Source organism: Pongo pygmaeus, chromosome 15, assembly GCF_028885625.2.
Source record: "Pongo pygmaeus isolate AG05252 chromosome 15, NHGRI_mPonPyg2-v2.0_pri, whole genome shotgun sequence".
Lineage (NCBI taxonomy): Eukaryota > Metazoa > Chordata > Mammalia > Primates > Hominidae > Pongo > Pongo pygmaeus.
The window spans coordinates 93033083-93060825 of record NC_072388.2 but is presented as its reverse complement, the minus strand read 5'-3'; the positions used below and the strand labels follow the sequence as shown (position 1 = coordinate 93060825).

Here is a 27743-nt window from a genome sequence, read left to right as displayed (position 1 = left end):
GATCGTGAAAAGCACTAACATTGTACTTGGCATTCAGTAAGTGCCTAATAAATGTGGGCTTTGCTTGGTGGCTATTCGGGGCCTGAGTCTCCTTCCTCCTGGTGTGACTAAGCCTAAAGGGGACAAGGTCATCATGAGGCCTGAGACTCGCAGCTTCTGTTAGCTGGTATAGATTTGCATGTGACAGGGAGGAGCCCCACCAAGGATGGTGTCTGGGTGCCTGAAAAGGGGGTTGTCTGCCGTTTCCCTAGATCAATGGAATGAAGCTATGATGGAGGCATTTCAGGCAGCCACACCCATGCTGGCAAGAGCGGCCATTTTCCTGATGCTGGTTACACTGTGCTATTTTATTCACTTGACAACGCCTTCCCCACCCTGCCAGCTGCGGGAAGGGTGCTTGGTAGGAAGACCAGGCCCCCAGGATGTAAAGCACTTCACCTCCATGCAGAGTGCAGGCTCGACTCAGACTTTGAGTTTCCTCTGCTGAGTGTCAGCACTCTCCTCCTGCAACCTTGAGCTGGAAAACTTGTTGAGATACACATTCAGGTGTTGTTTCACTGCTGGGAAAGATCAAAAAGAAGAAGAGCTAGAATTAGCCCTCCCCTCACTCCTCCCTTGCCCCAGTCCCAGGGAGCAGAGCTGGGGGTTGGCCCTGGAGCCAGTGGCTGTCCTGGCTCCCACCCCCAAGGGCAAAGGTGAGAAAGAGGCTTTTGTTTTTGAGAAAAGAGGATCTTTCTAGGAAGAACAGTGGGATTGGGGGGATTAGGGAATGGGGAGGTGGATCTGGCTGAGTAGGGAGAAGTTTCTGGAATCCAGGAAGGGTAGAAGCAGGTGTCTTAGGACAAAGGAGACTCGTAGTGCAGTACAGTGACTCCTCACTCACAATTCACTTGTTAGATCCTGAGAGGACAAGCCTGTATTGCGTAAGGGAACTCGGGCCCCTGGCCTGGCGGAGACTCCTTTGTCCTTCCCTTAGGAGCATGTTTTGGGTGAGGGGTGTAGCAACAAGGCAAAAGGCATTCATTCAACATTCCACAAAGAGTTACTGGACATCAACTATGTGCCAGGCACCCACTGCACATCACTGCATGAAACTGACGAAAGTCGCTGCTGTCACTCAGCCTACATCCTCCTGGGGAAATAACCTCCAATTGTTCTGCACTAAGTTGCCCCAGACTATGCCACCCCAATGGGGTTGGGGGTGAAGATGGGGAGGAAGTTCCCCCAAATAACTGAGAGTTAATTTTCCACCAGCCCAGGGATACAGGATATACAGTGAGTTGGTTTTTGAGAGGAGAAACAAAAGAACTGTGGGATTTCTTGAACCCCCAGAGAGGGCCCTGAGGAGGCATGAATGGCTTTTCAAGTGTGAGGCAAGAAAATCGGGAGGAGAAGCCATTTTATAAGGCTGGGTTAGGACCATGGCATAACCCCCTCTTCAGTTTACACACAGGCCCAGGAGGGTAGTAGATGGGCCCATTTTCCAGCCATTCACCCCTTTGTGGATTCCCCAGGGCCTGGGTTTTGAAAGCTAGCGTTTTTCAGCTCACATGGCAAATGCTTGTAACCTGTCCAGCCTTCTGGGCTGGGCAGGAAACCATCTCTAGTTTCTATGGGAGAAGGTGCATTTGCTGTGGTTTTCAGAAAGGCCAAGACCAGTAGCAGGAGGTCCCTAGGCTTGGAGAAAGCTGCCTGTTCCTGCCCTGTCCTCGCTCCCTGTGGTAGGCACAGAGAGCCCAGCTCCCAAAGGCAGCTGGAACACATTCTAGCGATGAGACCTTGGGAAGATTATGTGACCTCTGTGATCAGTAGCCTCTAAATGGTTCCCAGTGACTACCCACCCCTCTATCTCTTGTGTTCAAGCCCTTGGGTAATCTCTTCCTTTGAGTGTGGGCTGGACCTGGTGGCTTGCTTCTAACCAATACAGCACAGCAAAGTGATGGGCTGTCATTTCTGAGATTAGGATTCCCAAAGCCTGTGGCTTCCAGCTTGCTGGCTCACCCTCACTCCCTCAATTGCTATGTTAGGAACTGCTCTATGGAAAGATCCACAGGGCCAGGAGCTGAGGGAGACCCTCCCACCAACAGCTGGCAAAGAACTGAGGCCTTCAGTCAAACAGCCAGGGAGGAACCTCATCTGCCAATGGCTGTGTGAGTGAAATTGGGAGCTGATTCTCCCTGGTCGATCCTTCAGGTGAGACTGCAGCCCTGGCTAACAGTTTGATCAAAGCCTCTGGAAAGACCCAGAGCCAAAGGACCCTTCTCAGCCATGACCAGATCCCTGGCGCATAGGAATAAGATAATAAATGGTCATTGTTTTGCTAAGCTTTGGGATAATTTGTTAGGCAGCATTAGATGACTAACACAGCCTCTCTTGTTCCCAGCCTCAGTCTGTTCCTCTATGGCACGGGTTAATGATACATCTCTGGGTGATTGTGTGGATGGACACAGCCTTGGGGATGGGGACACCTCCCCAAGCTCCCACTGGAGGCAGAGTAGATATTCTACAGCACATTCCTCCCCACTGCTCTAGTTGCACAAATCAATGTCTAATTGCAAATTATGGCAAGTGCTGGGGAAGAAGAGAACAGGGAGCTGTAGAGCAGATGAGCAAGGGCCTGGCCTGTCTAGTGGGGAGGGGAGGCTTCTCAGAAGAGGTGAGTTTTGAGCTGAGGTCTAAGGATGAGTTGGAAGAGGCTTCATTTGTCCTCTTCCCTGTCCCCACCCTGATAGTCTCTTCCTTAGCACTTTGCTATTTCCCATCCTAGCATTTCTCACAGTTCGTGATTATTCCCGTGTATCTGTCCACCTGTTAGATAATAAGCTCCAAGAGGGCAAGAACTAGGTCACCACAGTACACTGAGTACCTAGCACAGTGCCAGGCACATAGCAGGCACTCAGGAAAAATGCCCTGAATAAATGAGTGGGAGTAGGCAAGGGCTAAAGGGACAACACTACAGTTAGCTAGGACAACATCAGTGAACCTCCTGAAAAGGAGCCTGGTGAATTCTAGCAACTGGGAGGGGCCGGTCTGGCTGAGCACAGGAATAAAGGGGGAAAGTGAGTGCTTCGTATCAGGCTGGAGAGGTGGCCAGGGCCATGCAGGCTTTGTAGGCAACTGTAAAATGGATTGACACGTGGGCAACAGGGAGCATGGAAGGGGCAAGGGGGAGGGTACGCATGACCAAATTTGTTTCTTTGAGGGATCGCTGGGGCTGCTGTGAGGAGAATGGGTTTGGGAGAGCAAGAGCGGAAGCAGAAAACCAGGAAGGAGTCTGCTGTAGTGGTCCAGGCCAGAGATGGGCGTGGCCAGGTCCAGGTGGGGCACAGAGATGAGGAAAAGTGGAAAAGGGTCCAAGAGCAGGAGGGGACATGGACAGGGCTTGGTGATGGGCTGGATGTGGAGCTGCAGGAGAGTGGGGGCCCGCCTGGCTGGCTGGATGGGGCAACCGGACACCAGCGCAGCTCAGCCTCCATTAGACGGAGCAGAGCTCAGTGCCTGAGGGAATTCCCCAAATAACATCTCCCAGGACATAAAAAATGGAAAAGTTCGAGGCTTTGCGATTTCGAGAAATGCTCCAGGTCCCTGGAGAGCAAAGCTCAGAAAAAACTTGGGCTTGGAGTGGTTGGTAAAAACTTCTTGAAACAGGAGCCTGTGTTTACAGATAGTGGAGGCTTGTGTGGGGTGAGGGCAGCTTCCGTAGAGGTCCCGGGTCTCTGAGCTCTGCCAAGCGGGACTTGAAGTGCAGCTTCCGGGATAATTTATTTTACTGTGAGACTGTTACAAGGACAAAACATAATTTTTGTACTAGAGCAACACATTATGAAATAGAACGCAAATTCACTTATATAAAATTTTCTGATGAAACTGCAAAGAAATCCTGTGCTTCCCCTCCGGCCTCCGTGCCAGTGCCCTGCAGGTCCGAGTTCACTCTCCTTTGCCGTTAGGGATGTTGGGGGAAAGTTTGAGAAGCTTTGATCAGGAAAAGCATCCCAGCCTTAAGGTCAGCCAGACTTGGGTTCTGCTGCCTGTTTGCTGTGTGACCTTGAGCTAATTACTGTTTCCCTCTGAGCCCAGGCATCAGTGTTGGTTGCCCTTGAAAGCACCTGCCTTTCCCAGGCTGACCACTTGTTCCTCTCAAACTGGCTTTTCGACTCTCACGATTCTCACCTTTATAGCATTTGCTGGAAGAAAATTAAAGTTTGTTCATCTTCTGGATAGCAGCATCTTGCCTAACATAATTTCTTATGGGTGCTCATAGGAAATAGAAAAATTGAAATCAATCATGCAGAAACAAATAATTATGGAGGACCCCTCATACCATATCCAGTGCAGGATGTGACAGTAAAATTTAAATTGTTAGAGGTCTTATATCAACTTTTTGAATTTTTTTTTTTTTTTTTTTTTGAGACGGAGTCTCGCTCTGTCTCCCAGGCTGGAGTGCAGTGGTGCGATCCCAGCTCACTGCAAGCTCTGCGTCCTGGGTTCATGCCATTCTCCTGCCTCTGCCTCCCAAGTAGCTGGGACTACAGGCACCTGCCACCACACCTGGCTAATTTTTTGTATTTTTTTTAGTAGAGATGGGGTTTCACTGTGTTAGCCAGGATGGTCTCAATCTCCTGACCTCGTGACCCGCCTGCCTCGGCCTCCCAAAGTGCTGGGATTACAGGTGTGAGCCACCGTGCCCAGCCTTGAAATCCTTTCAATGATGTGCTACACTGCTCTGTGTGAAAGAAAAGAAAGTTAGAGAGCTCTCGACCTCACCCCCTCATCAGCCAATTTTATAGCTATCATGAGATCTTATTTTTAGTCAAATCTTCCCAAATCCATTCTCTAGAATTAGTGATAATCTATCCAGCCACCGTGAATAATCTAGGAACAGACAGCAAGTTAAATACATGCACACGCACACACAAACACACCGCCCCAGGGTGCCCATCCTGTTTTTCTAGCCCTTCCCATCCCAATTCCATGTTAAAGGTCAGTAGGGCCAGGGAGTCTGAGGGACTTGAAAGGGCCCCATGGGCCTGTCTGGCTGCACTCAGCCCAGGACAAGTCCTGCTGGCTCCCAGGAGACAGATGCCATCCTCCGCTTGGCTCATGAGTCTTCTCCCTCCATATTCCTTGGCAGCAGCCCAGGGTGACTGGTGACAGAATTCCTGTGATTTATGATGCTGTGGAGGCTGGGCGAGGGAACTCTTCCCCCAGTAATTCCCCTGGAAAACTCGTGGGCACTTGGCCGGCTTTGCAGGGCTCCTCCAATGGGTGCTAGAGAGGCAGCTCATTCCGGGAGGTGGTGTGGTGCCCTGTGCACAGGACACAGTTGATCCCGAAGACCAAGTTGTAGCTAATATTCTTCTGCCCCCCCTTAAATATCCCTCACTTTTGACTTCTACACCTTCCTTAAAATGTTCACTTAGAGATTCACTCCTATGCTTGAGAATTTCATTCATTCATCATTTGTTCTGAGGACATAAGGATGTCCAACACAGATTTACCGAAGGCCTGTTCTGGACTGGGCTTCACACTGGGTTCTGGGTATGTGGTTAAGACAAAGCTTTTCCTCTTGAGAACTTCTCCTTCCAGTGGGGAAGAGAAGAGTGTAAACAACTAAGTGATGACTGTAACAAGGCAGGTGCTCTCAGGAGCCTGTGGCAGAGGTTGGAAGCCCAGGGAGAGCTCTGCTGTCTCTGCCTAGGGCAAGGGCAACTGGCAAGGCTTCATGGAGGAGGTGAGACAGGAAGTGGCCAGGGAAGAGAGGGACGGGAAAACGACCATCAGGCAGAAGGAAACTCCCCAAAAGCACACTCAGGACTGGGGCTTATCCCGCCGTGTCCTGCAGCTTGAGTGTGTGTCCACACCAGTGCAAGCTGGGGGTTGAAGGTTGGCTGGCCGGGGGCCTCATGTCTCTTGGGTCACAGCCCCTACAGCAGAAGTCCTGGATGATGCCAGCTGTCCACACGAGTCACTTTCTCACTGGAAGGCAATGCTAGACTCAGACCCACCTCAGAGCAAATCAGACCAGTGCTTGCAACCCTTACTGCGCACATGGATCACCTGGGGACCTCACTTGAATGCAGATTCGGCCTTTCTCACAAGCTCTCAGTGGATGCCCACGATGTGGTCCTCAGACCACACCTGGGCACGGATACACAATAACATACTCATCCCTTGATTCTGTCTGTCAGCTGTCTTCCATTTGCGCTTGAGCCATCAAATCTGCCTCTAGATCACGATTCACTGTCATGCTCCCTTCAGCCTATAGTGGCTGAGAGCTCTAACTCTGAAAGGAGACAGACATGATGCCTGTGTGACCTTGGGAAAGCCTTTAACCTGTCTGAGCCTCATCTGCACAATGGGATAAACACTTCTGCAGGGAAAGCTGCCTGAGCTGTAACGAACTTAGCATCCAGCAAGCATCCCACACATTAGCTCCTGTTCTTACAGTTCCTTTACTACTGAACTGTCCTGTGACAGTGACAGTGGTTCAATTTGGAGCCCAATGCACTTGAATTCATGTCCAGGCTCAACCACTGACTGTCTGTGTAACCTTGGACAAGGCACATTTTCACACTGAGTGGCAGTTTCCTCCTATAAAAGGGGATTAGGAAAAACTTTCTGGCTCACAGGTTGCGGGGACAACTCAGGGACTCACGGTGCCCAGTAAGCAGCATTCTGGTACCCTGTGAGGAACCCTAACTCCCTTGTTCATGCACACACACACCTGTTCCTTCAACACTGAACACCACCTGCTTTGTGCCAGCCCCCCAGTAGGCACAGGGAGTTGGAGACAAAGGACACAGGGCTCCTGCCCTCAGTGTGTGCACTGTTCACGGTGCTAGAGAGCAGGTGGGGACCTGAGGCTCCCTCTCTTGGATCCGTGAATTCAGCATTCCATGCATGACTGAGTCCTACAGAAAGTCCAGCAGCCGCCAGCGAGGGGTGAGCAAGTTTTGGCAGCAAAGGGCACGGCAACAGTGCCAGCACCTTCTGGAGACTCCAGTCAAGGGAAATGGGGGAACCCCCAGGTTTGGAGATGTTTGAGACGTTCCCATGGAGTGCCTTTGGCCAGAATGGCACTTACAGCCTTGGAGCACAGGCCTCCCAACTGGCCTGGCTGCTCCTGAGCCAAGAGCAGGGCTGGGCCGGGCATCTGGCCCCCAGTGAAGGGGGTGGGAGTGGGGCTGGAATGCCCTGCACCTTTTCAGCTGAGGCCATGGCAGGGAAGCCTCTCCAAGATATTTCCTGTAATCCTTGTCTGGCCAGCCTCCTTACCTGGAGAATAGGACTCAGGTTGGGACGCCAAGATTTAAGGTTAGAGACCAAAGGGGATCCCTTCAGAGAGCAGCAGCCAGTGGTGGCAGTGTCAGGGACAGGTGCTCATACAAGAACCAGAGTTAATGAACTTTGAGAAAACCCAATATGTGGAGGGCCGAGTACCTTTCTCCAGAGATTTGAAGACAGTTATGTGGGTGAGGGATTTGACAATTCCTCTTGTTCTTGGGGACACCAAGGGTGAGGATTGGTGAGGTGCCAAGAAGAGTTGGTTTCTAATTTTTTAATACAGTTATTTCTTTCTGGTTATAAAAAACATGTTAATCACAGAAACTTTGGAAACTACACAAAAGTAAAAAGAAGAAAATTAAAAAATCCTACAATCTGGAGATAACCACTGTTAACATGGCAGAGCACTTCTCCACTTTTATGCGTCCCAGCATTCCTGAGACACAGGATCCATGCCTTTGGATGGCCTGGTTTCCCACAAGGGGGTGATGCTAGGTTGGAGAAAACAAAGAATTTGAACAAGTGTGCAGGTGTATCAGGCAGCTATTGCTATCATGCTGTGTAAGAAGCAACCTCAAACTTGCCCTGGCTTGCAGGTAGAAGAAGCATTTGTCTCTCACTCATGAGTCTGTGCGTTGGCTGAGGATTGACTGATTTAGGTGCATCCCAGCTGCAGGTTGGGTCCATGTCTGCACCACATGACTCTCATCCTCCTGGAATGAGGGGGGCTTCCTGAGGCAGATTCTCTTCATGGGCGAGCTCACAGGTGGTAAGTGCACACTGCACAATTATGTTTTAAGCCTCCGTGTCATAATCCACTGATATTTTATTGGCCAAAGCACACAGCCAACCCAAGTGAAGAGATGGGGATGACTATTCTGTCCACCAGAGGCCCTGGCAAGAGTGTGAATGTACACTACTGGGGCTGATCATTTCGTCTGCTACACTAGGTGGGTCTAATATTTGCTGCTATCCCCAAGGGTCTTGATCCTCTTGCTTAAAACATTGTTTTAGTAGATTTCCTTCTACTCTTATATATGTATAATTTTTACTAAATTGAGTTTCTATTCTACCTTTTTAAAACTCCTTCTTGGTTTCTGTTTTCACTTAGCTTTATACCTTGTACATTTTTCTAACATTAAATATTTTTGAAAATATGTTAATGGCCGCAGAATCATAACATGTTTTGGCATAATTCATTAATCTCTTCTTCTAGGATACTTAGGGTTTTCCAGTTGGGGCTACTATAAATAACAACTGATGAACATCTTTGTGCAGAAACTTTGTTGGCATCTGTTATGGGCATTTCTTGCTTCTGTTTGTCCAGTACCAAGTCCAACCTCCCTCTGAATTCAGTGAGTCAGTGCCCTGATTTCCCTTTGGGGGAACCGCCCCTCACCTACTTTGAGTCCATGTAGTTCATGTCGCATCCGTCACTGGCTCCTGGGGAATGGCCTCTAGCCACGAAAGGCATTCCATCTCACTAAATCTCAAAAATTGGGCCCAGGCCTGGCCATCCAGAGTATGGAATCCCCCTCATTACAGAGATTAGTTTAGGAATGACACAGTGCCTAGTCCTGGCTAATTAATGGTTGTTTAAAAAGAGGCACATGACCCAAGGTGATCTAATCAGAGTGAATCCTGAGACTAGCCAAGGAGTAGCTAGGAAGAGACATTCTCTCTTCTCTGACTTCTGCTTCAGAGGGTGCTGGCAATCCTGAGGTTGCTGGAAGCATCTTGTTTACACTGAGCCTGAGAATAAAGCCAAGACCTGGGCGATCAAACTCAGAAACGAAGAGACTGGATTCTGCTGACATTGTACTCCTGATACATCCCAGCTGCATCCCAGCAAGAATCCCTGCTTTTTTCAGTTTCAGAAGCCAATGCGTTTCATTTGTCTCCTAAACTGAGTTGTGTTTTCTATCACTTTTAACCAAGTAATAGCTCGTGCTATTGACGGAAGTTCCTGAGCTGGAATTTCAGTTGTTCCTCAGTGTCTGTGAGGGATTGGTTTCAGGACTCCCCCAACACATATCAAAATCCTCAGATACTCAAGTCCCTGATATAAAATGGTGTAGAATTTTATGCACATCCCCTCATATACTTTAAGTCATCTCTAGATTACTTTTAATACCTAATAGTATGATGCTCTATAGTTGTTGAACTATATTTTTTAAATTTTGTGTTATTTTTAATTGTATAATTTGAATTTTTAATGTTTTTTTCCTGAAAAATTTTTTTTTCAAGACAAAGTGTTGCTCTGTTGTCCAGGCTGGAGTGCAGTGGCGCCATCTTGGCTCATCGCAACCTCCGCCTCCTGGGTTCAAGCAATTCTCCTGCCTCAGCCTCCCAAGTAGCTAGGATAACAGGTGCGCACCACCATGCCCAGCTAATTTTTGTACTTTTAGTAGAGACGGGGCTTTGCCATGTTGGACTGGCTGGTCTCGAACTCCTGACCTCAGGTGATTCGCCCTCCTAGGCCTCCCAAAGTGCTGGGATTACAGGCGTGAGCTATCATGCCCGGCTTTTTTTTTTTTTTTTCTTTGAGATGGAGTTTCACTCTTGTTGCGCACTATCTCGGCTCACTGCAATCTCTTCGTCCCTCATGAGCGATTCTCCTGCCTCAGCCTCCCAAGTAGCTGGGATTACAGGCGCACGCCACCATGCTCAGATAAATTTTTGTATATTTTTAGTAGAGATGGGATTTTTTTCTGAATATTTTTGATCTGGGGTTGGTTGAATCTGGAATATTTTTGATCTGTGGTTGGTTGAATCCAAAGGTGTGGAATCCGTGTATACAGAGGGCTGACCATACTGAGCTGAAGGACATAAACATTTTTTAAGCCTCTCAAGACCTCTTAGCAAATTGCTTTCCAGAGAGTTTATACAAACAATTCTACAGTGAGCCTATCTTAAAAGCATTTGTCTGTTGCTTTAGTTTGATAGGCAATAATTGCATGGTTGAAATATTTTTACGTTTATAGGCCATTTTATTTCATGGTTTGCTGAATATGAGCAACTGGTGTCAATTTTTTTTTTTTTTTTTTTTTACTTTATAAGAGCTCTTTAAATATCAAAAACATTGATCCTTTCCCAAATTCCTCACCATTTCCCCCCAGCTTATTGTCTTTTGATATTTTGATGTGCTCTGAAGTAGATGTATTTGTAACTATTTTTTTTTTTTTTTTTTTGAGACAGAGTTTCACTCTGTCACCCAGGCTGGAGTGCAGTGGTGCAATCTCAGCTCACTGCAACCTCCGCCTCCTGAGTTCAAGTGATTCTCCTGCCTCAGCCTTCTGAGTAGCTGGGATTACAGGCACCTGCCACCACGCCTGACTAATTTTTTGTATTTTTAGTAGAGACAGGGTTTCGCCATGTTGGCCAGGCTGGTCTCGATCTCCTGACCTCAGGTGATCCACCTGCCTCGGCCTCCCAAAGTGCTGGGATTACAGGTGTGAGCCACTGCGCCAGGCGTATTTGTAACTTGTATGTGGTCAGATTGTTTTTGGGTGTTACTCCTGTTGTTTCCATTTTTTCAAAGTCCTTCCCTATCGAAGACCAGGTGAATATGGACCAAGTTTTCTTCTTTTTGACATTCAGGACTGGGCATGGTGGCTCGCACCTGTAACAGCAGCACTTTGGGAGGCCGAGGCGGGCAGATCACCTGAGGTCAGGAGTTCCAGACCAGCCTGACCAACATGGTGAAACCCTGTCTCTACTGAAAACACAACAATTAGCCGGGCATGGTAGCAGGTGCTTATAATCCCAGCTACTCAGGAGGCTGAGGCAAGAGACTCGCTTGAACCCAGGAAAAGGAGGTTGCAGTGAGCTGAGATTGTGCCACTGCACTCCAGCCTGGGCTACAGAGTGAGGCTCTGTTGAAAGAAAGAGAAAGAAAGAAAGAGAGAAAGAGAGGAAGAGAGGAAGGGATGGGATGGGAGGGGAGGGGAGGGAAGGGGAGGGGGAAGAGGAAGGAAAAGAAAGAGACATTCAGATGCCCAGTGTTTCTCTGCCTATGATTTGAGAGCTGTATGCATTGGAATCACCTGGGGAGATTGCTAAAAATCCAGATTTCTGGGGCCTCCCCCTGGAAACAGAGTCTCTAAGAGGAAGCCACAGTTCTCTCCATTTTTAGCAAGTATCACATGTGGTTTCAGTGAACACTTAAGTTTGAAAACCACTGCTCAAAAGAATGATAGGACACAATTTGAAAAAGAACACAATCCAATTCCCCACTCCCAAGAGCCAACTTCCCCAGCACCAGCCATTTGGCAATAATCCAATTCTTCCAGGATAGTCTGTGGGAAGAATTTTCTCATGCTTGAAGTTGCTTAAAGCTGGGATTCACTGGCAGGTAATGAGCTCTTGGTCTCAAAATGTCCAAGCCCGGGACTGTTGGTGTCTTGGGATCCCAAGGTCCAGTTGGAAGGTCAAATGAAATGATATTTCATAAGGTACCTGAACTAGTGCTTTTTATTTTTTCTCCAAATGCCCTCGAAGGTTTTTCTCCAGCTAATATAGAACCTATGAGAAAAGTGCTTTGAAGATGCAGGGTCATGGGGGAGTGAGCTTTCTGTAAGGCAAAAAGCCAAGAAAGGAGAAACAGCATTCTGGTACTCACCAGCAGCCTGAGGTAGCTGCGCCGTTAAGCGCAATGCCCTGTGTCCAATTCATGGCCCCAGCCCTGCCCAGGGGAGGCTGGGAGCTCCCAAGGTACCCAGATGCTGGCTGCAAATGTCGATTGGTGGCCAGGCCATTGCCACGCCAAGCAACTGTTCCAATCACGCTCCTCCCCAAGGAGTGTGACAAAATGAGCTAGATCAAGCATGACAGGTGCACAGCAGGCAGGTGACAGGGGACAGAATGACATAGAGCCCTCGAAGGCACAGCCAACAAGCCAGAGAACTGCACCCTGGGCGTAGAAGGCAGTGCTCTCTCCAGCACCTCCCGGGAGGTCAGACAGGATTAGGGCAGCCCTCCTGGAATGCCCCGTCCAGCCCCATCGTGCAGAGGGAATTCCGAAGTCCAGGCAGGAGGAGTTGGTGGTGGTCACGGTGGGGCAGTGCCTGGCTTCAGCATGTAGGATTTGCCACTACTATAAAGCAGTGGTTTTCAAAATCTAACCCCAGGACCAGCAGCATCTGCCACATCCGGGGACTTGTTAGAAATGCAGATTCTAGGGCCTGCAAGCTCTGGAGGTGGGTCCACACTCTGCATTGATACAGGCCCTCCTGATGCGTGTTCAAACCTGAGAACCACCAGCTTAATCCTCTGCACTGGGGAAGATTAATGGGATACTTGAGCTTGCTTTGGAAAGATGCGAAAGACACAGAACAGAGAGGCACGAGTGTGTGAGGCTCCCCTTGCACCGCCCTTGATGGAGTCTAAACCTCAGCCTGGCGTTTGGGGCCCCACGTGGTCCCCCAGCCCACCTTCTCAGACTGCTCGGGAGGTTCCGCATGCTTCAGCCGAAATGCAAGTCCCTACTCCGGCGTTTCTGTCCCTTTTCTTTCGTGCAGCCTCTTCCTTCTGAAATCCCACTCAAGCCCTACCTGAGGTGCCCTCTTTCCTCTGAAGGTCTATGAGATAAGAAACTCGAAACAGTGGCTCCCTCCTGGCTCTCCTTTTAAAAACTACACTACTTGCCGGGCACGGTGGCTCACACCTATAATCCCAGTGAGAGGTGACAGCGTGCTGGCAGTCCTCACAGTCCTCGCTCGCTCTCGGCATCTCCTCTGCCTGGGCTCCCACTTTGGCGGCACTTGAAGAGCCCTTCAGCCCACCGCTGCACTGTGGGAGCCCCTTTCTGGGCTGGCCAAGGCCGGAGCCCACTCCCTCAGCCTGCAGGGAGGTGTGGAGGGAGAGGCGCGAGCGGGAACCGGGGCTGCGTGGGGCGCTTGCGGGCCAGGTGGAGTTCCGGGTGGGTGTGGGCTTGGCGGGCCCTGCACCCGGAGCAGCCGGCCGGCCCTGCCGGCCCCAGGCAACGAGGGACTTAGCACCCACGCCAGCGGCTGCGGAGGGTGTGCTGGGTCCTCCAGCAGTGCCAGCCCACCGGCGCTGCGCTCGATTTCTCACTGGGCCTTAGCTGCCTCCCCGCGGGGCAGGGCTCGGGACCTGCAGCCCGCCATGCCTGAGCCTCCCACCCCCTGCATGGGCTCCTGTGCTGCCCAAGCCTCCCCGACGAACGCCACCCCCTGCTCCACGGCACCCAGTGCCATCGACCACCCGAGGGCTGAGGAGTGCGAGCCCACGGCGCAGGACTGGCGGGCAGCTCCACCTGCAGCCCCGGTGCGGGATCCACTGGGTGAAGCCAGCTGGGCTCCTGAGTCTGGTGGGGCCTCGGAGAATCTTTATGTCTAGCTCAGGGATTGTAAACACACCAATCGGCGCTCTGTATCTAGCTCAAGGTTTGTAAACACACCAATCAGCACCCTGTGTCTCCTCAGGGTTTGTGAGTGCGCCAATAGACACTCTGTATCTAGCTACTCTGGTGGGGCCTTGGAGAACCTTTGTGTGGATACTCTGTATCTAACTAATCTGGTGGGGACGTGGAGAACCTTTGTGTCTAGCTCAGGGATTGTAAACGCACCAATCAGCGCCCTGTCAAAACAGACCACTGGGCTCTACCAATCAGCAGGATGTGGGTGGGGCCAGATAAGAGAATAAAAGCAGGCTGCCTGAGCCAGCAGTGGCAACCCCTTGGGGTCGTCTTCCACACTGTGGAAGCTATGTTCTTTAGCTATTTGCAATAAATCTTGCTACTGCTCACTCTTTGGGTTCAGGCTGCTTTTGTGAGCTGTAACACTCACTGCGAAGGTCTGCAGCTTCACTCCTGGAGCCAGGGAAACCACGAACACATCCGAACATCAGAAAACAAACTCCAGACGCGCCACCTTAAGAGCTGTAACACTCACCGCGAAGGTCCGCGGCTTCATTCTTGAAGTCAGTGAGACCAAGAACCCACAAATTCCGGACACACCAGGACTTTGGGAGGCCAAGGTGGGCAGATCACCTGAGGTGAGGAGTTCGAGACCAGCCTGGCCAACATGGTGAAACCCCATCTCTACTAAAAGTATAAAAGTTAGCCAGGCATGGTGGCACGTGCTTGTAGTCCCAGTTACTTGGGAGGCTGAGGCAGGAGAATTGCTTGAACCCGGGAGGTGGAGGTTGCAGTGAGCAGAGTTTGTGCCACCACACTCTAGACTGGGTCCCAGAGAAAGGCTTAGTCTCAAAAACAACGACAACAACAAACACACACCCCAAAATATAACTACACTACTCTTAAAACCTGGCCACAATCAGCCTTCCTTCTTCCGTGTATCTTTCCTGTTTAACTCCCTGGCCAAACCTGACTCATCTCCCACCCTCTCCCAGCAGCACCTGGAGACAAGCGGGCTCTCGAGGTTCTTGGCTGACAGTCAGCATCTTTTCTTTTCTAAAACTCCCCTTTGAAAGTTCATGTGCTGACTCACCACTGTTCACAGCTCAGCAGCTGCTCTTAACTTTCTGCCTTTACCTAGATAAATTAACAGCAGCTGACCGCTAGAGTTGAATTATTTTGGGGGCTGTGGTGGTTGCTAGAATGATTTTACCCCAGTGGCACAACAAAAGCAAGCAAGTGCCTTCTATGCAGACCTGGCTTTTCCAAACTTGACCTAGAATGTCAGACTGGAGTGGGGGGCTTAAACATCCTCTCAGCACTACCCCCCTTTTTTTTAAAGACAGGGTCTTGCTCTGTCACCCACACTGGAGTGCAGTGGCACAATCATGGCTCACTGCAGCCTTGACCTCCCAGGCTCAAGTGATCCTCCCACCTCAGCCTCCTAAGTAGCTGGAATCACAGGTGTGTGCCACCATGCCTGGCTAATTGTTTTATTTTTTATAGAGACAGGATCTCCCTGTGTTGCCCAAGCTGGTCTTGAACTCCTGGGCTCAAGTGATCTTCCTGCCTCTGCCTCCCAAGGTGCTTGGGATTATAGGTGTGAGCCACCGTGTCCGGCACTCTCTCCCAATTTTACAGGTAGAAAAACCAGCCCAGAGAGGGGCCTTGTTTTGCCAAGGTCTCCCTGAGAGTACCAACCATTCCAGGCAGCTCAGACACCTGCAGGATGGGCAGAAGGTACCAACCTGATACTCAACTTCTGGAAGCCAGTGATGAGATGCCCCCTACACATTCAGCACCCCCATTAGCTCTGCAGACTGCTGTGGGCAAGGTGAAATCTCATGGATCCCATGGCCCTGGTGGCTCTTTACAGTGTCCTGTGACTGGGACATTCCCAACAGCCAAGCATCCGTCCAAAGCTCCTCAGTCTCAGGAACCCACCATGAAAGTGAGAGACAAAGCCCTGGCTCCCAGGTGGGGAGTCTTCAGCCCAGGATCTTCCAGCCTGGCTGCTGCCCCCAACTCGGGAACCTGCCTCTCTCTCCCCGATCCCAGGCAGGCCTTACCTGGGTCCCTGCCAATCCCCCAGGACGGGGAGCAGCACTCCCAACCCCAGCTGAGCCCAGGACCCTGACCACCCCCTCAATGCCCCCAGACTCTCTCCCACTGGCTTAGAGGTGTTGGTGGCAAGAAAAGGAGGCAGGCAGGTAAGGAGAGGTCGTGATGCCGCGGGGCCCGCAAGGCGCAGGCTGGTCAGTACAGGCTGGAGCACTCTGAAGCATGGGGGCTGGGAAAGGGGGTCCTGGGGGTGGAAACCCGCCTCCTTGGACATTTCCTGAAGGGTTTGGGGTGTCTTCTGAGCCACTGGTCCCTGAAGCTGTCCCACGACCAGCACACTTTGGGTTCCGTGAGCAGTGCGATCAGTCTTACAGTCTCCATTTTGTCCAACATGAACTCCTGGGAGGGAAAATTAATCTCTCACCTGACAGTGTTTTGGCCTCTAGACGCTGCTTCCTAGGTACCAAGGCATCGTCAAAGGCTGACCTACTTCTCCTTTAACTCTCACAAGCGCCCTGCAAAGGATGTGGTATCAATGCCACTGGGCAAATGAGCAAATGGAGGCTCAGAGAGGTTAAGTGACTTGTCTGATGTGGCACAGCCAGGAGTGACAGAGCTGGATGACTAGGAGTCCAGATCCTGGTGTGACTTCCTGAATGTGGTTGCCTGCCTCTTCTCACTGCCTCATCTAAGAAGCCCACACTGACTGTCCCCAGCCTCCCTCTCTGAAGGGCATTCGTTTCTTAAGGACCAGATGAGCCTCCATCTCCTGTTGCCTAGCAGAATGCTGAGCATATTCAGGTGGCTCAATTCATGTTGGCTGAGTGACTGACAGATGTCAATCCAGAGGCCCAATCTGACTGTTGCTTGGGACCCTGTGACATCACCACATAATTTCTTCCCTTTTCTTGGGAAGAAGATGAAATTAATACACTGTGACTATTTAGACAAATGTGTCCTTACTCAGAAATCTCATTTCTTTGCAATATGACCAAGTTCCAAGCTGTATATAACTAGGGATGCCAATTACACAGACTTCCACTGAATGGTGCCCACTGAGTTGTGCCATGCAGCAGCCTCGGTACTGCCTGTGAGGTTCCTGGAGAAGTCCTTCTGAACTGAGCCACAGGCTTGCTCACTGCTGACTGTTGCACTGGAAACTAGGGAAGAGACCTGCCCCTCAGTGTTCCTGGGGAGCTAAGTATCCTGTGTTTGGATCATCTGCACTGAACCTGTCTCAAATGAGGTAAGCAAGTTCTGACTTAGGATGAAGTCAGCGCTAAAGGTGGCAGAAAGGAGAGTATGGAAAGGATGGGTCTTTGATGATGCCGCTGAGCCTAGGATCACACCATGCCTGAAACCCACCCAGGCACCAAACTTCCACTCATGACACAAGATGTGCCCTGGTAGAGAAGCCAAATGACCTCAGAAAAGAACAAAGTTGGAAGAGTCACACTTCTCCATTTTAATATTTATTACAAAGACACAGTAATCAAGACAGTATGGTACTGACATAAAAACAGGCATAGCGATGAATGGAATAGAATCAAGAATCCAGAAATAAACTTTCATATTACGGTCAATTGATTTTTGACAAGGGGTACTGAGAAAATTCAAAGGGGAAAAATAGAACTTTTTAAACAAATGGTATCAGGACAACTGAATATCCTCATGCAAAATAATGAAATTGGACCCCTACCTTACACTGTATTAAAAAATCAACTGAAAATGAATCACAGACCTAAGCAGTAGAGCAAAAACTGTAAACTTCTCACAAGAAACAGGTGTAAATCTTCATGACCCTGGATTAGGCAATGGCTTTTTAGATATGACACCTAAAGGACAAATACATACACATACCCAAAGTAAAACTGTTGGATTCTCAGCCGGATGCGGTGGCTCACATCTGTAATCTTAGCACTTTGGGAGGCCGAGGCAGGTGGATCACTTGAGGTCAGGAGTTCAAGACCAGCCTGGCCAACATGGTGAAACCCTGTCTGTACCAAAAAATACAAAAATTGGCCAGGTGTGGTGGCGCATGCCTGTAGTCCCAGCTACTGGGGAGGCTGAGTCAGGAGAATCACTTGAACCCAGGAGGCGGAGGTTGCAGTGAGCCAAGATGGTGCCACTGCACTCCAGCCTGGGTGATAGACTGAGACCCTGTCTCAAACAAACAAGCAAAAATACAAACAAACAAATTGGATTCCATCAAAATTCAAAACTTCTGTGCTTCATCAAGATAGTAAAAAGATAACATGCAAGATAGAAAATACTTGCAATCATATGTTTGATAAGGGACCTGTATCCAGAATGCAAAAAGAATTCTTACAACTCAACTAAAAAAAGACAATAGGCCGGGAACAGTGGCTCATGCCTATAATCTCAGCACTTTGGGAGGCCGAGGTGGGTGGATCACTTGAGGTCAGGAGTTCGAGACCAGCCTGGCCAACATGGTGAAACCCCGTCCCTAATAAAAATACAAAACTTAGCCGGGTATGGTGGTGCATGCCTTGTAGTCCCAGCTACTTGGGAGGCTGAGGCAAGAGAATTGCTTGAACCCGGGAGGGCGGAGGTTGCAGTGAGCCGAGCGAGATGCACCACTGCGCTCCAGCCTGGGCAACAGAATGAGACTCTGTCTCAAAAAAAAAAAATTAATACAAATAATCAAATTTTTTAATGGGCAAAGAATTTGAATAGACATTTCTCCAAAGGAGAGATACACATAGCCAATAAGCACATGAGAAGATACTCAACATCATTAGTCATCAGAGAAGTGCAAATCAAAACCACAATGAGATGCCACTTCACACCATTAGGAGGGCTAAATTAGAAAAGGTTGACAATAGCAAATGTTGGCAAAGATGTGGAGGAATTGGAACCCTCGTACATTGATCATGGGGATGGTAAATGGTGCAGCCACTTTGGAAAAGAGTTTGGCAGTTCTTCGAATGTTAAACATAGAGTTAACAGATGACCCAGAAATTGCACTCCTAGGTATGTACCAAAGAGAAGTGAAAACATATCTCTGCATAAAAATTTGTACACAAATGTTCATAGCAGTAATATTCATAATACCTAAGGAATGTAAACAATCCAAATGTCCGTCCACTGATGAATGGATAAACAAAAGTTCTATCCATATAAATACGCCCATACCATGGAATATTCAGCCATAAAAATAAAGCACTGATTTGTGCTAGGACATGGATGAACCTTGAAAACATTATGCTAAATGAAAGCAGCCAGACACAAAATGTATCTTTTTGGGGGTGATGAAATGTTCTGGAATTAGAGAGGGGTAATAGCTGTGCAATTTTGACTATACTGAAAACACGGAAGTCCATAATTGTAAGGGCTAAATGTTATGGTATGTGAGTTATATCTCAATAAAGTTGTTATTTTAAAAACACATGCTCCGTTGTCAATCAAAGCCAATCTGATCACGTTTTCTGTTACTGCAGTAACAGCATCCTGACTGATGGGGGCAATGAGGAAAGAAGCCCAGTGGACTGATAGTGTGAAGTTTAAGGTGAGGACCCTGTGCAAGAGGCTCCCTCAGTCACTGAAATGCCCGCTGCCAGCATGCTCATATGTGTAAGAGTGTGATCATACCTGTTTGCACCTTTGTGCGTGCAAGTTGATGTTTGTGTGCTTGTTTGCAGGTGTGTCTGTATATGTCTCGTGTAGGTGTGCAGAAAGCACACGTGGATGTTGATGGGTGTATACTGTGTGTGTGCATGTGCCTGTGTGTGATGTGTCAGTGTGGAGCTACATATGAAGACCAGGTGGGAAGTTCCTCTATGCACCCTCTACACTGACCCTTCACCTAGTGGGTGCTCAAGTTTGTAGACTAATAGAGACCTTAGGACCTTTCTGCACCAGGCAACCATGTAGCTATGGAAAGAAGAGCTGATGGGGGGCTAAACACAAATGCAGCCTGAGCTAAGGAGCAGGACTAGCTCAAGTTGGAGTCTTGCCTGGGGCAGTCAGGAGCCCCGCAGCCATCTGTCTATCCTTACCTTAATCAGATCGAGCTTGGAGAAGAGATCCATGCTCTTGGGCACGCCGTGGGCAGAGGGGCAGCACTGCCGGGCCATGTTGGTGATGGTCATTTGCATGTAGCCGAGCAGCTGATCCTGCAGGAAAGAGAAGGAGGAGGTGGTGGCTCAGGCTTCTCCCAGCATCCCCTGCACCTGCCCTGGCTCACTCCGGCCAGCGAAGTGTCGTGGACAGAGCTGGGACACTGGCAGTGTCCTTCTCATCATGGTCTGTATTCCTCTCCTGCGGGGCTTGGTTGAGTTCCTCCCCACCTCAGAGCCTGAGCGTCCTCCCCTGCAAAGATGCAGGCTGGACCAACTCCTTTCAGAAGGGCTTCCTGGCTGGAGGTATCGGGGTCCACACCTCGTTAGAAGCAGAGGACTGGGAAGGGGCAAGGAGTGGGCCCCTGGACTTCAGACCTCCAGGATCGTGGTCTGCTGCAGCAGCTTAGAGAGAAAGACCTCAAAGGGGCTCTGTAGACTGTGACCCACCCAGCTCCCTCCCTAAGCCCCTTGCCTTGGCTGGAGGTCAGCAGCCAATAGCCCCCAAGCCTCGTCTGCCAAACTCAGATCCCTCGAGGCCTAGTCAGTCTGGACCTGAGCAGGTCTCACACTCACTCCATGACCTCATCCTGTGCAGGGAAGGTGTGCCTAGCACAGCCCTGTGCCCAAGCCATGGTCCCAACTGTCCTCCCGCAGTCCCTGAGGCCAGAAGAACATAGATTGTTGCCTCCATTTATGGCGAGGAACCGGAGTCCAGGGGTGACCAGACCACACTCGCAAGGCCAGTAAGGGGCAGTGCAAGAGCTGAATTCTGAAATCCCTGGAGTTCATGGCCATGGACTTTGGCCATGGCTTGTTCTTTCTGAGCCTCATTTTTCTCATTTGTAAAATGAGTGTGGGTAAAATTCACCAATATTTAAGAACACCTATTCCATGTCAGACTCTGCGCTAAGCACTGGCCTGGAATGATCAGAGAGACACCAGGGTTACTGAAGACAGTACATAACAACCACTCACTTAAACGCCATTATCTTATTATTAACCACAAACATTATACAAGGACTAAGAGCTTGGCACAACACTAAGCCCTGGGACTGGGCCGGTGGATCCCGGCTCTGGTTCTTGGCAGAGCTCTGCCCTGAAATATCTGTGGCCTCAGTTTTCCCATCTGTAAAGTAACATCTGATCCCTCTAAGACAGGCCCTTCGAAAGCAAACTGTCACCAAGGAGCAGTAAGTGGTGCGGGTCTGTCTGTGTGTGTCTGTCTCTATGTATGTCTCTGCGTGTGTCTGTGTGTGTGTATGTGTCTGTGTGTCTGTGCGTGTGTTTGCCTGTGTGTGTGTCTGTGTTTGTGTCTGTGTGTGTGTCTGGCTGTGTCTGTGTTTCTGTGTGTCTGTGTGTGTCTGGCTGTGTCTGTGCATTTGTGTGTATGTGTCTGGCTGGGTCTGTCTATATATCTGGTTGTGTCTGTGTGTCTGTGTGTCTGGCTGTGAATATGTCTCTGTGTGTGTGTGTGTCTGGCTGTGTGTGTGCCTGTGTGTCTATGTGTCTGGCTCTGTGTGTATGTCTGCGTGCGTATGTGTCTGTGTGTTTTGGGATTGATGATGGAGGCATCAGCTTCCCCTTCCCCACCCCAACCCCACCCCCAGGCTGAAAGACTGGACTCACATTATAGCTGCTGCTGGTGTGTGTGTGTGTGTTAAAATCAATGTCCTTCTGGTAAGTGATGCTATGCTTCAGCTGCCACCACTGCTCCTGCTTGCGGTAACACTTCTTCTGCAGCTGACACAGCCGGATCTTGAGGCTCTGGGGCAGAGGGAATGGGCCATCTTGGTACAACAAACCCTCCAGGGCATGTGCCCTGGTCTGAGTCCCCAGGGTGGTCTGTGCAATGACAGGATAGGAGGAAGGAATACTTCTGGGTGGCTGGGGCCATTCAAGGCACCAGAGATGCAGAAAAGGGCATGTCCAGGCTGATGGAGTTTACCTGAGCCCCAGTTCCTGATGATTTTATAAAGGAGAGTTCCCCTACAGAAGTTCTCTTGCTGCCACCAGGTAAGACGTGCCTTTGCTCCTCCACCTTCCACCATGATTGTCAGGCCACCCCAGCCATGTAGAACTGTGTGAGTCCATTAAACCTCTTTTTCTTTATAATTTTTTTTTTTTTTGGAGACAGTCTCACTCTTTTTGCCCAGGCTGGAGTGCAGTGGAACAATCTTGACTCACTGCGACCTCCGCCTCCTGGGTTCAAGTGATTCTCCTGCTTCAACCTCCTGATTAGCTGGGATTACAGGTGCCCACCACCATGCCTGGCTAATTTTTGTATTTTTAGTAGAGATGGGGTTTCACCATGTTGGCCAGGCTGGTCTTGAACTCCTGACCTCAAGTGATCTGCCTGCCTCGGCCTCCCAAAGTGCTGAGATTACAGGCATGAGCCACTATGCCCGGCCATCTTTTTCTTAGTAAATTACCCAGTCTCAGGTGTTTCTTTATTAGCAGCATGAGAAGGAACTAATACATGCCCCCAGCCAGGCCGTGTGGGATAGGAATTTGAAAGATACAGAACAGGTCGGGTGTGGTGGCACACACCTGTAATCCCAGCTACTCAGGAGGCAGAGGCAGGAGAATCGCTTGAGCCTGGGAGGCGGAGGCTGCAGTAAGCTGAGATCACGCCACTGCACTCCAGCCTGGGCAACAGAGTGAGACCCTGTCGAGAGAGAGAGAGAACATACCCCCAGAGAGAGAGAGAAAGAGAGAGAGAACATACTCCCGGAGAGAGAGGGAGAGAGAGAGAACATACCCCCGGAGAGAGAGAGAGAGAGAGAGAACATACCACCGGAGAGAGAGAGATAGAGAGAACATACCCCCAGAGAGAGAGAGAGAGAGAGAGAGAGAGAGAAACATACCCCCGGCCCCGCTTCTCTGAGGCTTACTTTCCTTCCCTCGAAAATGGGAAGAATAGCATGGCTGGACTTGCCTTTCCCTAGTCCCAGCCCTTGGAATAGCAGCAACTACCTGGGATCAGGATGCTGGCATGAGATTTAAGTGAGATAAAGCATGTAAAGTGCTTCACGCAGTGCCCAGCCCATCCATGAATTCCATTCTCCAAAGAATGGTACAACGTGGTGCAGGCTTGCAGCGCTGCCACTAGGGGGCAGATGCTCTCTCCAAAACTACGCAGCAACCCTTTGCAGGGAACCAACCGGCTGGTCACCCTTCGTCTGGGATCCCGAAGTCCCCGGTCTCAGTGGCAGCATGAATCTTCATGATGCCACGCCTTTGTCAGGGCAGATTCTTCCACCTGGAGTGCCCATCCCTCCCAGCGGAAGTCCTATTTATTATGAGATAACCACAAAGGAAGGGAAGGGAAATGATGTCTCCGGCACTTACTTTGAGGCAGTTTGTGTTTGGTGCCTCGGAAGGACCCTAGCAACTAGGGTGTGTTGCCCCCACTTGACAGATGCAGAAACTGAGGCTCAGAGAGGATACAAGCTAGTCACACAGCTAGTCGGTGGCTGAGCTGGGAGCTGAGCTCCAGTCCCTCTGCATCCAGGACACATGGCTTTTCTACCATGCAGAACAACGTTTAGGCACGAGCTGAGCCTCAGGCAGCAGAGGGGAGAGGAAGGGGATATGGAAGGTGGCTCAGGAGCGACAGCCCCACCGAGGGCCCCCCAGCATTACGCCGCTGCTCCCTCCAGGCCTTCCCCAGGGCTGTGCAGCAAAGGGGGCCCCACACCCCCAGCTCCCTGGGCCACGGGGAATGGAACAGACTTCAGGCAGCTGTTACCAACATGAGAGCCCTGTGGTCCTCCTCTAGAGACTCCAGGCTCCGGTGGACGGCCTGGCTCATCTGGGAGAAGGCCTCGAGGCGCTTCTGCGTGTCCTGGCTGGCTGTGAAGAGCTTCCCGTAGTGCTTCACCATGGCCTCCACCAGCACCTCCTCCGGCTCCTCCCAGCCCGTGCAGCCTATGGAGACAGCGCCATGGCGGGATGGGTGGGTGCCCCTGCAGTGGGCCATGCCAACAGGGTGGCCAGGAATTCCGGCTGGGGCCACAAAATTGAGAGGTGCCAGACCATCCATGACAGTAGAATGACCCCAGACAGGAGGATGGTCCCGCAGTTCTCCAGGCTTGCCATCCACACCTGCCCCCGCCCTCCCGCCCCCTCCACTTCAAGGGAATCCTCAACCTTGGAAAGTTCAGCCAGAGACCGAGACAGGGATTCTGGATCAAGACCACCAAGAGAGGCAGGAGACTGCCCTCAAGGAGACGTTGCTGCTTGGGGCAGCCTGAGAGGGGGATAGGAATTGTTTCTGTCCTGAGCAAGCAAGTGCCAAGTCCTGGTGGTTATGCATTTTGGATGGGTTGATTGGGGCAGAATTGCTGAATTAGGAAGGTCTCAAACCACGAGCAGCACTGGGTTCTGGGTCTGCCGCAAGCCCCATGCTTGACCTGCAGCCCTGACCCCTCCTTGGCTCAGTACTCAGTATATATCCCCAGCCTCCCAGCCACATCTCCCAGCAGCCTGGAGCTCACCACCCCCAAACCCACCTCGCAGCCCTATGGCTCCTGCCTACATTTGTGTCCCTCCCTCTGCCTGTAGGGTCATTATACTTTGCTGCACCCATTTGAGCCCCATGAGAGGTCACCTCCTCCATGAAGCCTTCCCTGATCTCCAAGGCAGAGTTTTTGGAGTTTCCATAGCTCCTCTCATTCTAGCACTTAGTACAGTGGCTATGAAGTCAGATGGACCACAGTCTGAGCCCAGTGCCACCACTTCCTGACTGGGCGACCCTGGGCAAGTTCGTTACCCTCTCTGAGCCTTAGTAACATAGTAGTGCAAAGCTCATAGGAGGGGTAAAAAGATTTGCTAAAGAGCTTAGCACAGGGCACATATTTAATAAATGGTAATAATTATTATTGATGGTGTTGAAATAATAATGATAACAATAAATATGTGTGACTCCCCTTCCCTTTTCTAATGAGTTTCCAGTACTCATAAAACAACACACAAAACCTCATCTCAGATATCCTTATACTCTTAGTTAATAATAGCAAAACAAAAACGCAAAACCAAAGACAAACAAAATAATAATAATAATGGCTAACGTTTACCAGGTACTAGCTAAACGCGGGGCCCTGTGCTGTGCTTATAAAGGACAACTTCATCTAGTCCACATAATTATTGCTGTTCCCATTGTACAGATAAGAAAATCAAGGCCTTGAGAACTTGCCAGAGGCCACACTGCTAGTGACAGTGGAGCCGGAGTTGGGACCAAGCAGTCGGACTCGGCTGCCTGTGCCCTTCCCCACCACTGTGGAGTTGGCCTTTGTGGATTCCCATTCTATAGATGAGCAGCTCGTGGCTCCATGAGGCCACACACCGTGTCACAGTCCTGCAGCCAGTAGGCGGCTGTGGAGAGAAAGGGCTTTCCGAGGAAGCTGTGTACATACCCTCGGGGATTTTCTCAAGGACCTTAATCAGATAGTCTTCAAAAAGCTTGTGCTTCTCGACTTCTCTCTTGAGCTTCTTCTGCCTGTAGAGCCAGGTGTAGGAACATGGCCTGGAGGCTCCCAGGTCACGCAGGACCCCCTGTGAACGAACCTGGGCCACCCTCTGTGATCTCCTGCTTGGACTACACTGAGCCGGCCACGTACCACTTTATCAGTTGGCCATAGACTTAGGAGTCTCTCCACCTTCATTTCACTGCTCAGCAAACTGAGTCACAAGCAGGTCAAATAAATGCCCTAGCAGCATCTCCCAGGCAGCAAAGAAGGCGTCTGGGGGAGAGTGAAGGCTGAGCCTTTCTGGCCAGAGTTTACAGTGCCTCCCCTGGAGGCTGTGCAGGTGCCTCCCATCTTGGGAGACAGGCCAGCCCCTACTAGCTGGTGATGTGGGGCCAGCTGCTTCACCTCTCTGTGCCCAGGTTGCCCATCTACAGCAGGGGTGATGTGAGCTGCTAGCCAGGGTCATGCGTGGGGCTCCCAGTGCCTTGGGAGCACTCCATCAGAGGTGGGGGCCCCACCAGCCCCCAGAGGGGAGACGGCCACATGCTATTGCCTGGCCATACTTGACTCTTCGGGGAATCCCTAAGCAAGTCACCAACAGGTCACCTGCTCTGGTCCCAGCCAAGGTCAGCAGTCAAGGGCAGAGACCAGAGCGGGGCTTGGCCTGGCCAGCTGGCCGAGCTCCCAAGCCACTCTGACTGTGCAACAGGGGCTGTGCTGGGGATCTCTGAGTGGCCCAGGGCAAGCCACTCTGCTTCTCTGGGCCCCCTGTCTCTCATCCATATGGTTCTGAAAAGTGCAGGACAACATCATCCTTCCCACAGACACCACGTGGGGCCCTGTGAGCCATGACAGTTCTAAACCTTATTGGGATCAGGAAGCCCTCAAGATCTGTTGGGTTAGCCCTTTTCTTCATAAAACTTTGCATAGACACATCCTTTTGCATCTAATTCAGGCTTTTGTGGGTAGCCTGAAATTTCTTATCTCCCCAACCTCCCATCCCCATGGGGTGAGGACCCACGGTCACCACGAAGAGTCAAGGCGGCAACCTCGTAGACTGGACTTAGAGGGGCCGAGTGGACAGGTGCAGACGGATGGTCACCCGCAGTCCTCCTTCCTGATGTAGAGGCTCAGCCTGCAGATGGCCCGGTACTGGCCCAGGATCTCAGGCCAAAGGGCAATAGCCACACCTCTTCTCTCTCCCATCACAGCTGTTGCTCAGCCCCGCCCATTTGCTTTCAAGCCACACTGCCCTCCTGATCCACCCCCTGTTCTGGCCTCCTCGGGGTCATGTTTGCTAAGTCCAGCCACTTAGCCCACGGGGGAAGCGCTGGGGCTGGGGCTGGGGCAGGGCTGGGACAACACATACTTAGCCTGGAGCTGGTAGAGTTCCTGCCACAGCCCTTGAAGGTCCCCTTCCTTGTCACCAGGATTGCTTGGGTCAGCTCTCTGGCCTGTGTCCATGGCTGCCATCACCTCACCACCGCAAGCTATGCAGGAGGACAGGAGCCCCCTGAGCCAGGCAGGATGAAGACAGACCGAAAAGGGACAGTCACAGCCGCAGCTTCCTCTTCAGATCCTCGGAAGCCAGGGTTAGCATCCCCACCTTACAGAAAAGGAGACAGAGGTTCAGAGAGGGGCTGTGACCAGCTTAAGGTCATCTGGCAGGACTGGATGAGGACCCAGGGCTCATTAAATCCCAAGTCCAAGGTCTTCGGGCTGCATCCCCAGCTCTGGAGAGGTTGAGGGTGCCATTCTGTAGGGGCCTTGTTTCCCTTCCAACCCTGTAACTGGTACAGCCCCATCACCCCCAAGTCTTCAGTTGCTGGCCACCAAGATGCCTGGGAACTTTCAACGAGTGCTGGTTTCAAATAAATGATGGAAGAAGTCATAGGGTCAGAGCCAGAGTTTGTTCAGAAAACAGCCTGCTTAGGGAGAAGGCAGCTTCCTCATCATCTCTGCCCACTCATCCCCCATCCATGCATTTATTCACTTAACCAACATTACATGCTCTGAGCTCATACAGGGCTTACAGAGCTACAGTGGAGACTGAGCAGAGATGCTTTGAACAAGCTCATGATCAAGCTGGGAAGATGGTCTAGTTACAAGTAGTTTCAACACAGTCTTGCAAACAGTTCCTGGGCCACTCGCCCAAGGCCGGTATGCAAGCATGACCCTCATTGGTCAACTGCTGAACCAGCCCAGTGCATTGGGGAGAGAAGGTGAGGGGCTACAAGGTCAGTCTTTCTAGCCCCAAGCATCAAACACAGTTAGATAGGCACTGGAGGAGGAAGGGGCCTAGCTGACTCACCTACAGCTCCAGGAGCACAAAGACACAGCCAGGCTGTGACATCACAATGCTGGCTTCTGTCCTCATGATGTGTCCATTGCAGGATCCACCTGTGGGTGGAGGGCCAGATTCTCCGTGGTCCTAAAACCTCCCACCCCCAACTCCCATTCCCTTTCCCA

At 50.7% G+C, this 27743-nt stretch overlaps 2 protein-coding genes across 5 annotated transcripts in view; both read right to left on the bottom strand.

Moving 5' to 3' along the window:
- Positions 1–8023, bottom strand: part of OTUB2 (OTU deubiquitinase, ubiquitin aldehyde binding 2) — a 33285-nt gene extending 25262 nt beyond the window's left edge. Inside the window, exons 1-2 of one of the 2 annotated variants that reach the window (XM_054447505.2) lie at positions 7905–8023; positions 439–560 (exon numbers count right to left, since the gene is read on the bottom strand). In XM_054447505.2, the coding sequence (XP_054303480.1) occupies positions 439–444 (6 nt within the window). In that variant the 5' untranslated portion in view covers positions 445–560; positions 7905–8023. Of the gene's footprint in view, positions 1–438; positions 561–7440 lie in introns of both variants that reach the window. The other variant, XM_054447504.2, reaches the window with a different exon arrangement.
- CCDC197 (coiled-coil domain containing 197) lies at positions 439–27609 on the bottom strand. Of its 3 annotated transcripts, XM_054447501.1 has the most exons (8): positions 27586–27609; positions 26644–26880; positions 25221–25303; positions 23555–23733; positions 21433–21570; positions 19744–19860; positions 16149–16239; positions 439–560 (listed from the first exon to the last, which is right to left on the bottom strand). In XM_054447501.1, exons 2-7 carry the CDS (start codon positions 26745–26747, stop codon positions 16222–16224), a joined length of 639 nt encoding a protein of 212 aa, XP_054303476.1. In that variant the 5' UTR covers positions 26748–26880; positions 27586–27609; the 3' UTR covers positions 439–560; positions 16149–16221. The 3 variants fall into 3 exon arrangements, with proteins under 3 accessions (XP_054303476.1, XP_054303474.1, XP_054303475.1); XM_054447499.1 differs by lacking the exons at positions 439–560; positions 16149–16239 and adding an exon at positions 15143–16123; XM_054447500.1 differs by lacking the exons at positions 439–560; positions 16149–16239; positions 27586–27609 and adding exons at positions 15143–16123; positions 27308–27578.
- Between the last annotated feature and the right edge of the window lie 134 nt (positions 27610–27743).